General features: G+C 39.0%; 1 protein-coding gene across 1 annotated transcript; it reads left to right on the top strand.

The window, feature by feature from the left end:
• The first annotated feature begins 314 nt into the window (after positions 1-314).
• LOC149087939 (protein spaetzle-like) lies at positions 315-10,428 on the top strand. Its single transcript, XM_089242773.1, has 4 exons — positions 315-615; positions 5,884-6,146; positions 6,638-6,868; positions 8,346-10,428. The coding sequence occupies exons 1-4, from the start codon at positions 592-594 to the stop codon at positions 8,611-8,613; spliced, it is 786 nt and encodes a 261-aa protein (XP_089098899.1). The 5' UTR covers positions 315-591; the 3' UTR covers positions 8,614-10,428.
• Positions 10,429-15,662: the final 5,234 nt, after the last annotated feature.

The raw sequence follows: 15,662 nt of genomic DNA, 5'->3' as shown, positions 1-15,662 counted from the left end.
CAAAAAAAAAAAAAATCCTTTTTCCTCGTCCTTTTGCATCGGAAAGCACCGCGGATATACATTGAATTCTAATGACGAGTTATTTTTAGGCAATCGATTGTGTTATTGTTGATGTTAGTGTCATGTTGTACAACACGCTCATTTCCGGAGCGTGCCAAACTTTACCAGTCCTAACCTGGTTGACGAGAGACACGAGTTCATGTTTGAAAGCCAGGAGACGACATTTTAATAAGAAAATAATAAAAGAACACACACACAGAACAGGTCCGAATCAACAGATTCCGTCACACTTCCGACATGTGATGTCACATATGACGTCATGGTAAAAAACACTGATGACCTTCGGCGATTATAACCTTTATATGTGTGTTGTGTGTGTGTTTCCCTCTCTTTACCTTTTCTTTGTCCATAGTCTTTTTCAAATATATGTCTTCTTTTTTGTTATTTTTTTTTTTTTCTTTCATCAACGTCCCACAATGTTTCGGTTGCCGCCGAGTATTAGTCAAGAGATGCACGCGAAAGAATCGCCGCTGTTATTGTTGCTGTTTCGCGTTGTAAACAGCGAGTTCTTGCTGTTTTGAGAGATTGGTTATGGATCCCGTATGGATCAAAATTGTAAGTTGAATTTTTTTTTTTTTAAACCGGTATGATCTATGACAAGCGATATATTCACGTAACGCATCATCATACATGGCGCTTCTTTTCCACGAAAGTCGTAAAATAATGTGAAAACTGTGTCAAAAGGGCAAGAACGTGGGATAAATGCCTTCAAAATGTAGAAATTAAGACGTAGCTGGTTTTTGCGAATTCGTATAAATTCATTTAATGACCGATATTTTTAAAATGCAGTCGACGTTTGTCTTAACTGTTACGGCAAATGTGATGAATAGGTAATTATGCATAATTGCCAATCGTCCCGGTGAGTTTGGTAAATTTATCGCTTTTACTGGTGATTATGCATGATACCCAAACGACGTCTTTGGCAGATTTAATAAATGCTGAAAAATTATCATTTTTTTTACCGATGGTTATATATTATTCTCAAGCGTACCTGGTTGATTTGATCGATACTTGAAATTTTGATCTTTTAATTTAAATTTGATAAATGAAGTTCTTTTTTATCGGATACAATAGTAAAGTTTGTAATTAGGAGTTTGTTATATCGAGGTCCGATTGTGAAATTTGTCGGATAAATGAGTCAATTATATCGGGGTACTATTGCACAGTCAGTTGAAGAGGTTGAACCGTTATATCGAAGTCCGGTTGTAGAATTTGTCAAATATCAGATCCAGATTGTCAAATATCTGATATTTGTCAAATATCAGATCCAATCGCACAATTCGTTAAATAGAATTTCGTTATATCGAGGTGTGATAGTAGAACTTATGGAGTGGGAGCCAATTATATCGGGGTCCGATCGCACGATTCGTTAATAAAGAGGTCTTATATCGAGGTCTTATTGCTCAATTAGTTAAATAGGAGTTTGTTACATCGAGGTCCGATTGTAGAATTTGTCAAGTAGGAATCAATTATATCGGGGGCCCGATTGAATAATTCGTTAAATAGGAATTTGCTACATAGGAGGGTCTGACTGCATACTCACAAAAACTTGTAAAAGTTCGTTAAATCGTAGAATTTAGAAATTAGTTATTTAGAAATTCATTATATCGGGGGTACGATCGTAAAATTTGTTAAATGTTAGAATTCGTCGAATAGTATTATTTCTGTTGTGCTCGGAAAAATTCTTCAAGTCAGAGTTTATTACAATTGGTTCACTTTGGCTTAAAAGTGCGGTCATCTTTAAATAACGAATCTTATCACGCTAACGGGACCGATTTGTCATGTTTACCAATGCGAAGTGGCAGTTATGCATAATAACCGACAAATGTGATGAATTTAGTATGATTTATCATGTTTACACCAACAAATTTCGGGTATTATGCGTAATCACCGGTAAAATTGATAAATTTAGGAAAACTGATTAAACTAACCAAAATGGTCGGCGAATATGCATAACAATCGGATTTATCACGTTCACAGCAACACAACGAACCCCTTGTTTCACGGAAATAGTCGTTATATCGAACTTTAGAGAAAAAAATTAGCTTCTTAATATAATTCATATTTTGACATAATTCAGAATTGGAGATAATTCAAGATTAATGAAGAGATAATTGAGAATTAATGAAGAGATAATTGAGAATTAATGAAGAGATAATTGAGAATTAATGAAGAGATAATTGAGAATTAATGAAGAGATAATTGAGAATTAATGAAGAGATAATTGAGAATTAATGAAGAGATAATTGAGAATTAATGAAGAGATAATTGAGAATTAATGAAGAGATAATTGAGAATTAATGAAGAGATAATTGAGAATTAATGAAGAGATAATTGAGAATTAATGAAGAGATAATTGAGAATTAATAATCAAAGCAATTTTTCCCCTTTTTCTATCAGAATGAACGAAAATTCAGAATTAATGAAAAAGAAACAATTTGAGATTGAATAAGAATTCAGAAGTAATGTAAGAAATGAATTATTTCAGAACTAATGGGAAAAATTCAGAATTGATGAGCATTAATTACTAATGAAAGAGACAATTCAGAGAAAATCAATGAAAGAGAAAAATCAGAATAAATGAAAGAGATAAATCAGAATAAATGAAAGAGAAAAATCAGAATAAATGAAAGAGAAAAATCAGAATAAATGAAAGAGATAAATCAGAATAAATGAAAGAGAAAAATCAGAATAAATGAAAGAGAAAAATCAGAATAAATGAAAGAGATAAATCAGAATAAATAAAAGAGAAAAATCAGAATAAATGAAAGAGAAAAAGTCAGAATAAATGAAAGAGATAAATCAGAATAAATGAAAGATAAATCAGAATAAATGAAAGAGATAAATCAGAATAAATGAAAGAGATAAATCAGAATAAATGAAAGAGAAAAATCAGAATAAATGAGAGATAAATCAGAATAAATGAAAGATAAATCAGAATAAATGAAAGATAAATCAGAATAAATGAAAGAGATAAATCAGAATAAATGAAAGATAAATCAGAATAAATGAAAGAGATAAATCAGAATAAATGAAAGAAAAATCAGAATAAATGAAAAAGAAAAATCAGAATAAATGAAAGAGAAAAATCAGAATAAATGAAAGAGATAAATCAGAATAAATGAAAGAGATAAATCAGAATAAATGAAAGAGATAAATCAGAATAAATGAAAGAGATAAATCAGAATAAATGAAAGAGATAAATCAGAATTGATGATGGAAGCAATTTTTCTCTTACTCTCTCAGAATGAACGAAAATTCAGAATTAATGAAAGAAAGAATTAATGAAAGAAATAATTCCCGAATGGACAAGAGAATTCAGAATAAGTAATTCCAGACTAAATATAAGTAACAACTTATAATTGATGAAAATTCAGAATTAATGAGAAAAATAATTTCAGAACTATTGATAAATGGATATCAATTCAGAACTCAAAAAGGACAAAACTTCAGAATTAAATCAAAAAATGGATATCAATTCAGAATTAAATCCTTTCCTTTTTATTCATGCAGTCCTTTCCCAACTTTTCACCAATTTTTGAATTCGAATATCTCAGCGAATATTATACAAGGCGTCCATAATTAAAAGACCATATTTTAAGGTAGCCTACAGGCGAAATCAATCACCAGAAAATTGTGAAATTTTGTGGAGGACTTCATGAAGTGATTGGGCATTTGCTTGGAAGGGGGGAAAATTAGTTGCACATGTGTCGCCACCAGAGGGCGTTTCACTTTCGTCCTGGAGGAGGAAGAAAACCCGTTTCTGGAGACGCAGTACAGGGGCTTTCGCTTCAGGTGGAAGAGGACAGAGCTTCAAATTCTCGTGGTAGTGGCAGGCGTGTATGACAGGCGTTGGATAGGCCGCGCTCAACTGTCCATAAGATCATGCGGAATATCCTCCGATATAATCCGTACAGACTTTCACGTGTGCAGCGGTTGCATCCACATTATTATGACGCTCGACTCCGGTTCTCACTGCAGTTTCTAGCTCGCGTTGAGGTCGATTGAGAATGGCCTATGGACAGGCCACAGACGAAGCGCATTTTCACATGGATGGTGCAGTAAATACTCACAACTGCCGAATAAGAGTGCAGAATAGCGTGCAGTGATAGCTTGCAGATTTTCTGCAAGCTATCTTAGAGGTTCCGTTGCATTCATCAAAAGTGACGGTATGGTGTGGATTTGCTGCATCATTTGTTCTCGGTCCCTACTTCTACGAGAACAAATGATTCGTTCTACAGGGTCCAGTGACATGTTCGATCTCCGGTAAGCGATATGCATTGCTGTTACAGAACGAAATTGTTCTGGCTCTGCAAGCACGTCACTGCTTTGCGGACACAATCTTTATGCAAAGTCGGAGCTCCTCCACACATTGCAGTGTGTGTGTTAAGAATGTTCTTAAAATACATTTCACGGAAGAACGTGTCGTCAGAGGACACTTCCCTAATCTATGGCCTCCCCGGACCTTAATCCATGCGATTTTTGGCTTTGGGGGCATTTGAAACGTTCGGTAAGTCGTGACAATCCAAGAACTTTACCTGACCTTAAAGGCAGCAGCATTTCACGCCACGTGCTGAACATTTTCCAGCACACACTTCGGTCAGTTGTGGAACATGCCGTCTTGCGATTTCATATGGTATCTGAAAACGATGGCCATCATGTGTAACATGTTTTGTTGCAGTAACAATTGTAAAAGTGTTTAACGATTGTTAAAATTGTAAACGTTTGCCTGAATGTGTCATTTCTTAATAAATGCCCTCTGGTGGCGACATGTGTAACTAATCCCCCCCCGAAACAAATTCCCATCACTTCATGAAGTAATGCACAAAATTTCATAATTATGTGATGACTGGTTTCGCCTGTAGGCTACTTCAAAATAGGGTCTTTTAATTATGGATGCCCTGTACTTAGAGACTCGGAATTTTTTTTGTTGGCCTCATGAACGACAGGGCAACAACTTTCTAATTGGAAGCTAGAGGGCAGGGGTACCGTATACAAATTTTGATTTTTTTTTATTTTGTTAAACACTGTATTTTTACTCTGAAAACTGTTACAGGGTAATATTTGAACGCCTCTTGAGCATTTTTTAAATTGAAACTATACCTTCACGACGATAGTTGATGAGGTAAAGGCCGCATTAATCCTAACAAGACACCCTGTATAATATGTATGTGTTTGTCTTTATTTTAGTTGCTTGCTAAAGCCTGAAATTTGTCAATTCATAATTAATAGCAGCTGCATTGGATTAGCTTCCAAATTTTGGACATTGGCCGGGTAAATATTTAACGCAATTGGCCAATTCGTGAAGTGGTCGGTGATTCCTGGCTAAAGACCGATAACAAAAGACATTACTCGGGATCATCGTCAAGTTGGCGTGTTTTTTCGTGATAATTATGTCCACGATAGTAATGACAACCCATCAAATCGCAGTCACGATGTGGTAATCATTTTTCCCCTCCAAAATTATTTTGCAGTAAAAAACTAAATATTTAAATAATTAATTATTATAATTTTTCTCTCGAGTTAAATTTTTTCTCTCTCGTCACACGGAGCTAATCCAATACAGATGCTGTATAACACATCGCGCTTTGGCCGGGGATCTCCGACAACTTCGCGAAATGACTGGTCGAAGTCCGAATCATTTCTTCATTTCTGCACACACACACAGTTCGGACTTGAGAATAAACTCTTGGCGAATTCCCGTGGCTGTGGTCCAGTCGTGAATTCGCCGCACTTCGGGCTTTGGCAGTGTAACATATACACAAGTATATACATTTTTTTTTTCTTGTCAAAACCTACATATATATCTTTCTTTGCACACAGTTCGTCTGCTCCATAATTTTCGGACAACCATGCCTGGCGTTTCCGAAACCCGAGGAAGTTGTCCGACGGGGAAGTGACAAGGCCTTAATCTTCCCAACTGCGAATTCAACGAGATATCATTCTCTACCGGTGTTCCCAGAGCCGGTGGCTGGATACGTGGGCCGGACGCGTCTACTGGCGCCGGAAGTCGATAGGTATGGTCATCCGCTTTGCACGTCTAGCCCGGATGATACTTTCTGCGAAAAAGTCGACAATTATCCAGAGTGAGTCACGACTATCCCGTATCCATTATCCCTCTTCAGTAACATTTTATCTAATTTTCTTTCGACTGACGTTTCGATTATTGATAAAATCAGTAAAGTTTACCTCCTACAGATAGATAGAAGGCCTCCGTACGGGTTGCCGTAAACGTCATTCAGACTACCTAGCAAGTTTGCTGCATTTTTAAACACAGCATCCTATTTCGTTTCTCCTTATTTTGGCGTAGAATCTTCCAGATTGGCTCACAAATACCGCATAGTGATTGGATGTGGGGGCATAGAAATCGCCAATTCTGAGTCCGATTATTTCTTTTCCGTAAAACGATGATACTGGAATTTTATTCCCTGAATATTTTGAGGCAAAATGGCGTCACAAGAAGCGTTCGGAGGCCTTCTATCTCTAGGAGATGCTGAATATCTACGATTCATAATCACACAAAGGATTATTTTTTTTTATCTGTTCTATAACTTTTGATTGATTTTTATTATTTTAGTTCAGAGATCCGTGGTGCCATTTTGTATTCAAAGGAGGAGTTCAAAGATCTATTCGGGGTGAATATGGCCATAATTGCTCGGAAGATTCCTCTGGACGTTTCTGAAGAGCCACTTTGCCCACAGCAGTCCAGGATGTTCTATCCGAAAGCGGCGATGAACGAGAATGACCAATGGGCCTACGTCGTGAATGACGTCGATTACGTGCAGGCTGTCATGGCTGAAATGTGCGAGTGAGTATTAGGCGAAAAGTCTCGCCACAGAAAGCAATAAGTCTACACACACACAATGGTACAATTATTCAATCATTACACTTCACTCACAGTTAGAAAATTTGATGGCAGATGACAGCACTTACATTAACAAGCATTACACAGAAACAAACTTCACATTAGGCTCACAACACGTATACGCACCTTTCAACATATACCAATTCGTTAGAAGTCCTCTTATGAACGAGGAGCATGTGTGGTTCAGTATTGGCCGTAGTATAACTTGGTCGTCCTCTGGGATGCATGCAGCCGCTGTGGTGGTCATGTGGTCATAGTGACGGACTCGCATCGCGAGGATCCGGGTTAGAACCCCACAGGCGCCACAGTGGTGGTCGGCTAAAGTTGTTTTTCTGCGGTTCCCAACTTCAAGGCGCGAATGCGATCCCATCTCCCCGTTAAAAAGTCTCGCAACAGACAGCAACAGATCTACAACATTACAAATATTCAATTATTACACTTCACTCACAATTTGATGGCAGCACTGAAATATCAGACACAACACTAGCTACACACTCAGACTGTTAGGTGCACTCACTTTGTTCCAGACTCTGCCATGACGCTGGGCTGGAAGAGATCTCGGCAACGGGAAAAGTCCGGTGGCAGAGACCCTGGCGTTCATTCATTCATGTGGGAGCCATGGGAATTTTTAATGTGGCCCACAATGTCTGAAAGTTTGGTGACCCCTTGGTCTAAAGTTTACTTGGTCTAAAGTACAACATATACCGACGCAGAAAAATCTCTACCTTTTGAAAAAGAAATACGACAAACATATTATACAGGGTGAATCGAGAAACTACCTATTCTTAGATAAGACAACCAATAAATATTTTTTATGTGAGTAGTATATTATATTTTACCATGTATCAGTCAAACCTCGTTAGTGTGTCACCCATTTAACACGTCACCCCGCTTACCGGGTCGCTTTTGGAAGTCCCAATTATCCTCGGTCTGGAATTTGTCACAGCTATGGCTTACTTCGTTTAACGAGTCACTCCGCTTACTAAGTCATATTTTTGCTCTCCCAAGAGTGACTCATTAACGAGGATTGACTGTATATAGTTTTGGTTTATGTAATTGCACTTTTAATTGGGTTGCAGTATTTTAGAAATATACGCGGTCCATATTTATTACGGGAATCTTCTTCTCAGCCACCTCGTTGGGCACTTTGCCTGTTGTGGTCTTGTATTTGTATTTGTCCCAGCGAAATTAGTTCGAATTTTAACGTAAAATTGAATACGGTCCAAGTGAAAATACAGAGGCGTATCGGAAGAGTTCATCTTGAGCTTTACTAGGGAAATATTGATTTTTGCATCAATTCTGTGGGTGCTCGGACCCATGTCACAAAATATTTTTTTGGCAAAACTTGAGAAACAAATACCTTTTTTTTTTCCTACTTACCTGTCAGTTCAAAATTTTTTTAAATTTTTGTATCTTATAGCAAAGAAGACAGACCATGCAACCATTTAGATGGAGCTCTACCGGCTGGTATGAGTTCCCGCTGCAAACAGAAGTTCGCTTACAAGAGACTCCTGGCGTTACACCCGAACAAGAAGAAGACGTATACCGACTCTTTTAGGTTCCCTTCCTGTTGCGTGTGTTACGTTAAACGTCCTTCGGTCATGTCCAGGATGGAGAGTATGTTGTACAGACGGGACGATTTGAAGTCAAGTGATGACGGTGACGAGACCAAGAGACCATCGAAATGAGTTTGCTCTTTTAATAAACAATTATCTTGAGCCAGGTGAAGAGAGCAGATTATATAGGCTGATATATTACAACAATTATAAGAACTGTGTGATACCGTAAAGTGGGCTGACTTGGGTACAGATTTTGAACAATTTTTTCTTTCATTACAGTGGAACTTCGGTTAACGAGTTTAATGCGTTCATTCGTTATTCGAATCAAAATTCCCGATATTAAATAATGGAAACTCGGATAATGCGTTCCACAATTATTCATCCGCGTAAAAATTACTAATAAAAACGGCGTTCAATCCATAATACAACACAATAATAATATAATAAATAACATAATAAAATAAAAAACAATAATGCCATAAATAAACATACAATACCATAATGTTCACGAATTAACGCACTCTAAACGACGAGAGAGAGGAGGACTATCCCCTATATTTATAAGACGATTTACGGACTCTGTTGTTTACAAATTTGTTGTTTTTGTGTGAGTTTGAACCTATCAAATGACAATCTATCACTTGCCTCCTTTTTAGGATTTTGAGGAAATGGGAAATCACATTGTCGTTGGATAGATCATTTATCGCACACTGCGACAGCTTTATTTGCACAGATTCCCACATTCTTCTCATTTCTAATTTCATTCGAAAAAAGTGAAGGACTTCTAATTACTTCTCTGTACCTCAGACGAGATTCCGTCCATAAACGCTTGCTGTTGCGTGCAAAGGAGATCCAGCAGTTCATCTACGGTCAACTCCTGACCATGGTCCACCCCCTAGTTCTTGAATGTCATCCTCATGCACCTCTAGTCCCACGGTCTTCTCCAAGAACACAATCTCTTCGACAAATGGTGGCTCCTGTTCACGAACTAGCCCCCCTCAGATTCACGTTCAATAATGCAATCAGGCTACAGTTTTCTCCAAGCAGGATTAAAAAAAAAACTTCAAGAGAGCTCACACACTTGTGGTTAAGTTGCTACATCTACTAGTTTCGTATCGCGAATAGTCACACTCGCACATGTGTTAATTTTTCGAGTGAAAAACGCTGATCGGAGGCAGGGCCGTCTTAAGAGCACCTGGACCTCCTTGGCCCAGGACCTTGGCCTGGACCTCCAGGGGAAGTGATTTTTTCTGAGGAACGACCTGGCAAATTTTCGAAAAGTTCAACTACTTCTCATTTTTCTGAGGTCCCTGGGCCGTGCCCTGGTGGGCCCATGCTTTAAGACGGCACTGACTGCAGGGGAGAATATTATGCACATTATCACAGTGCGTGTGCGGACGAAAGCGAAAAACCATCGGTCCTGTTGTGATAACGTGAAAATGAATAAACAAACCGTAAAATTTTTGCTCTTTATGCGAATCATCGCTCGTTAACCGAATCGCTCGTTAACTAAAGTTCCACTATATCTCCCTTGTAAATTAACATTTTTTACTAAAAGTTGCAACCACTAGAAAAAAAAGTTTTTCCTCTGTTTTTATGCAAGGATAATGTGTTTTTGCTACTTATTATAATGAAGAAAAATGAATTTAAAGTCGTACCCCAAGCCACCCTTCAGGTGGGGATCATTTGGGTACACTACTCTATTACCTTGACATTTCGCCTTTGGAAGCGCATGATTTCACCTGATCCCACTGGAAATAATTAAGGACAAATAAAAAAAAAGTATAAGTACATAAATTATGTGTGTTTTGATTATAAACATAAATACAGGGAATTATCCTTTTTATGTCTACAATGTAAATCTGCCTAGTCGAAGATGCCTGTTTTGTTGTTAATCTCCAAATGTGGTGTTAACCTCTTAAATTAATTAAAAAGTTAATATGATCTTCTGTGTAATTTATATGGGGTCTGTCTAGACTAATATTTTTTTATCTGTTCGTGGCAACTGAATAACTGAGTGTGTCTGTGCCGAATATAAAGTACTGCCCTCAAGCCACCCGTAATTCTTAAAAATTTCACTAATCATGTAACCATTAATTAATTATGCAGTTGAAACAACAAGTATACCTATCAAAGCAAACCTCTATCAACAATGTAAGATGTAATCACCAAGCACTGTAAACCAGGGCTGGACAAATTGCAAAAAATTTAGGCGCCAAAATGTTTTTACCCGCTGAAAAAAGGTCCAAAATGATGCTTATTTTGACTTTTTTCACGGCATAATGGCCTTGCTCCATATGTTGGTAGATATGCTGTTATAAATTCCAAACATTTGGTGCTGCTCTCAGTCTGCAATTTAGTATAACTACACAACTACACAAAAATCTTTTTAGGTTCCAATACCAATTTTTTAGTCGGCATGGTGACCTGGCGTCTGGGATTTGTCCAGCTCTGCTGTAAACAAAGTTTTGCAATGATTTCACGAATCCTTACAACACAGGTTATGATATAAGGGGCCGTTCAAGTATTACGTAAGCAAATTTTTAGCCATTTTTGAACCCCCCTTGCCAGCAAAAGTCAGCAAAACTCTGACCCCCTCCCCGCCCTTGTCAGGAAAATTTCGTCATCAGCTCCGCCTGAATATTTCATATTTTCATAAAGGGTGGTTGATGACGTAAGCATTATCCAAACGTCCCCCTCACCCCTTGTCATCAAAAGTCAGCAAATCGGAAACCCCTCCCCCCCATAGATGATGACGTAATACTTGAATGACCCCTAAGTAGGAGTAAAAAAAAGATTGACGGGATAATTAGGAGAGGTTTGGACACAATTTTCAATAATAGAGGCTCACTGTTGCTGCTAGAATAATTTCATAACCATCAATCATTTCAACCTCTCTATTTCATTCACAGTGGCTTATGGTCGCTACGGATTTGCACCAAGGCCTCCCACTTTAAGGTAATTTATTTGCTTTCGGGATGATTATTTAAAAATACGTGAACATAGTAGTATATAGAAATATCTATAGTGATGTGTAACAATAGCAATATCTAGAGTTACGCGATTTTCTGTGGAAAAGGCCAATTTGCGAAATTGAAGCATAATCACTGAATTATTGCTGAGATAGTCAGGGCCGTCTTAAGACATAATAAATCGTAATCAGGACCCGTAATCAGGAATTTCTAATGGATAAATAAAAAATTCCTGATTACGTGAATTTCGTATAATTTTCTCCTAATTTGGGGGAAGCACCGTCTTGGTGTTAAAAGATGTTTGGCTTCAGATAGGAAATCTGCGGAATGCCAAAAATCTCGTTAGTCAGTTTCAGCTATGAAGGGGAGCTGTTAAGGGGAGGGACCGTGTCAGAGAAAACTTAACTAAATAATTATATATCCATACATGAGTAGAATATCACACATTGAAGCATATATACAAAATACTGACAGGGAAAACTGGGCACACATAAATAATGGGAACCACAAGAAAGATGCATAGAATATGCCTTATACCTTTCGTATAAATCGAAAAAAACCCCACGGTACACGAAAATATGTATAGATTACGCCTTGGAAATCTCTCTCTCTCTCTGACTCACTCACTCACACACACACACACACACACACACACACTGGAATATATAGGAGCAATATGCCTTGGAGCACCCGGTATGTGCAGATTTCTCGACGTGTTGAATCGTGAATTTCGTTGAGCGTAAATGTGTGTCACGAACTATCACCATCATCAAGCTGATGTTCCGAAGGCAGGCATGTGATCGTGTACAGAAGATACTGAAGGGGAAGGCGCGTGATACGCTACTTTCGTCCAATCACTGGCTTCGGATCGCGTGCTATCAAGAAAAATACTGGAAAATACTGAGTTTTGGCGGCAGTTGGAGAGAAGTACATGGGCGGAGATACGGTGGATGCCCCCAGCGTCAAAGGTGAAGTCGACTGATCCAATGTATATATGAATTGCCATCATCATCATCGTGCCCCCCCCGCCCAGACTTCCAAGTCTATTTCCGCCTATGGAGAAGTACTGAACGTCGCAACACACGAAGAAAAGGTGATATGTCGTCTGTGATCCTCGGGGTCCCGTCGTGCGGTTGCAGCAGTGGTGGCTTTATAGAAGTAAATCTGCACAATACCTTAGTCTACCAATATAACCGACAGCATGCATACCTTGCCCGAGTGGCATGGTGGTAAGATGCTCGTCTACCATCGTGAAGGTTGTTGTCAGGGTCCCGGGTTCGAACCCAATGGAGGATGTCGATAAGATATTTTCCCAAACGAACTCGAGGCGACCACCGATAGACAGCGCCTTCACTTCCAACCCATCGCAGTAAATTGCAATATAGCGATATGGCCAGAGTTGGTGTTTGGTGAAGTAGTAGTATGTATACCTTAACGCCACTAGCACTTGAAGCGAAGTAGTCCTCTTTCTACCATCCCCGATGCCTCGTCCGTCCGGTTGCAAGAATGATGGCGCTACAGTATCTTTCAGCTGTCTCATAACAACATCAAGGAAACAAAATAACCTACATACCGTAAGCACATCATCAATCGCAGCGGAACATCGGTGCCCTTGCGCCCAGTCTTAGCATCATCCCAGCCCCATGCTAAAATAATTTTCCAGATGTATATTACAGGACTTGTGTGTCAACATCACACAATGTCTCACAACAACGTCGCGCGGTGCGTGTGCGTTGCGCACAGCATCAATTCACCGAGACGCGTCAGAAAACGCACCAGCTAGTACAGATGAGCTCTATTTATATATTTTTTTTGGGGCCCTCCTCAGTCAATCTACAAATTAATTCCTTTTTCTTAGTCAGGTGCACCTGCCAGCATAAAATTGATGTGTCTTATATATAATTAAATATTAAATAATTCGATTCACGTGAACTTTGTTTTTTCTTCAAAAAAATTAATATTAATAATTGTATTTATATAATTTTCACAGCAACGTAAAGTAACGAATAGATTAAATTTCCCATTTAAAAGATTTCTCTGACTTCGCCGTCCATTAATGTGCTGGGGTCCTTTTAATTTTTCTTGTTGCAGATTCTAAGGTCCCCTCCTCACGGCCACCTAATTCGAACCTGGGTGCCGATGGACTCTCAATTTATTGCACAGTTTTGTGTGTTTCCTGTTCTCAGACTTCCCTTTGTGTTTGCAAGGGAAATTGGGACTGGCATTAGTTCATGGCACAAAATTCGATTTAGATACACATTACGACCTGCCGCATAGGCAATTACGAGGCGCCGGAGAATATTCCCGTCAGTTTTCAACATTGTTGCCTTGCCACTTACTACCAATTTAACTTCATAGAGGCTCTTACCGGGTATTTCAAGGAAGACCCCTAATTTTGAAAATAAGTAACTCGGAAACAGTGATAAATAGAAGCATGAAACCAATGGTATGTTTCTTAAAAAAACCGTAAGAAATAATAAAGAAACCTCAAAATTTTACTTACAAATTGCGCTGATACATGGCTCCGCATCTGACATTACCATAAGTAGGCCGTACATTGTGGGTAATGCAAGCAGCCCTCGCTGCATTCACATGAAAAGCGATTCAAAATGTGCACCTTTCACGCAGCACACATGTCGCAAACGAAGAATGAAATTGTCAGTGACTTTCTATAATGACCGGAAATCGACACACAAGCTTGACAAATAGCCTCCCCCAGCTCGCCGAGTGTTAAAGGATTGTTGCGGTAAACAATGTCCTTCAGCGTGCCCCACACAGAAAGTACTCGCAGGGGGTGAGGACGGGGGAATACGGAGGCCAGTCCATGCATTTTCCCTTAACTGTCGAATAGTTCAACGCAATAACTCTATCACCGACGTATTCGTTCAGAAAGTCAAAAACGGCTTGTGTACGGTGTGGGCGAGCCCCATCTTGCATGAACCACGCCGTGCATGGTCGATCGTCCAACGCTTGTTGAGTGGCGACAAATTGTTTCAAAAGCGCAATATAATGGTCAGTCGTTACTGTTTCTCGCAAGAAAAAGGGCCCAATGATGCTTTTGCAGGAAATTGCAGCCCAAACGGTAAGTTTTGGGCAATGGAGTGGTCGTGCGTGAGACAAATGTGGGTTTTCGGTACCACAAAATCGCCAATTGTGTCTGTTAACGACTCCATCCAGATGAAAATGCGCCTCGTCTGTAAACCATATTCGGGCAACATCGAAACCAGAACCATCAATCATGTTGAGCACCTTCGTTAGCGAAATCCTGTCGTTGTTGTTCAGTGTAATGTCTTCCGCAGGATTCTGTACGTGCTGGATGGCGTGATGACAGATTTATTCGGATGACGCTCAATAACTGCAGCAAGTATCGTTGCATTTTCAGGTGTAACGACGGAGTGGGTGGGACCCACATTTCCGACTAACGCATCGGCCACGTTGCCTGTCTGTTGGAATTTTTTTGAATAGCTCACGAATTGTTTTCCCATCTGGACCTTTTGCGACTTGAAATCGCGTTTGAAAACTTCTCATGGTCTGTGATTTAATCGGTGGTGTGTTTATTGTGTTGGAGTACCGTACTCCAACACAATAAACACACGTTTCTCCATGGAATGCATCACTTCCGGAATTTCTTTCAATATACGCTAAAATAGCGGGCACGTTTCAACGACGAAATCTTCAACGACTGATTGTTCCGGGCTTCTCTTTGTAGGAATAGGTAATGTTGCCCGCCACGCCATCTATCGGCTCAATTTGCAACTAAACTCTTGAGGTTTCTGTATCAGATTCTTACCGTTTTTTTCTATAAACATACCACTGGTTTTTTCATGCTTCCAACGTTTCTGAGTTATTTATTTGCAGTTAAGGGCCCTTCGTGAAACACCGGGTAAAAGTCTTTGCATTTGATTTATATACAAGATCTCTGAACTTGACTTGTGTGTGACTTTTATTGTGTCAGCGTTAACGAGCATATCTGAAGTAGTTAAATCCTTTATGGCAATGTTCTGAAGGAACCGATAAGAAACAAATGAATCTCCGTAAGACACATACAATGTTGTTTTTATCAATATTGTCTCTTACAATTCTGGAAGGAATAGACTCATTGTATATCATATTGTCTGTATGGTCAACCATGAACAGAGGCGGCGAGACGTGAAGAAAACATTGGAGGGGGCTGAAAATTGCTGGTCGTCCCGTATATACGGGACT

Source organism: Pholcus phalangioides, unplaced genomic scaffold (genome assembly GCF_987345545.1).
Source record: "Pholcus phalangioides strain wild (caught in Gottingen) unplaced genomic scaffold, Ppha-v1.0 ptg000003l_1, whole genome shotgun sequence".
Lineage (NCBI taxonomy): Eukaryota > Metazoa > Arthropoda > Arachnida > Araneae > Pholcidae > Pholcus > Pholcus phalangioides.
The sequence above is the reverse complement of the archived record's forward strand: the minus strand, read 5'-3'. Positions and strand labels throughout refer to the sequence as shown.

Coding starts and splice junctions, on each gene's coding strand:
- LOC149087939 (XM_089242773.1), top strand. CDS start 592: ATGGATCCCGTATGGATCAAAATT. Junction 616..5,883: donor ATCCCGTATGGATCAAAATT/GTAAGTTGAATT, acceptor CTTTGCACACAG/TTCGTCTGCTCCATAATTTT. Junction 6,869..8,345: donor GTCATGGCTGAAATGTGCGA/GTGAGTATTAGG, acceptor TGTATCTTATAG/CAAAGAAGACAGACCATGCA.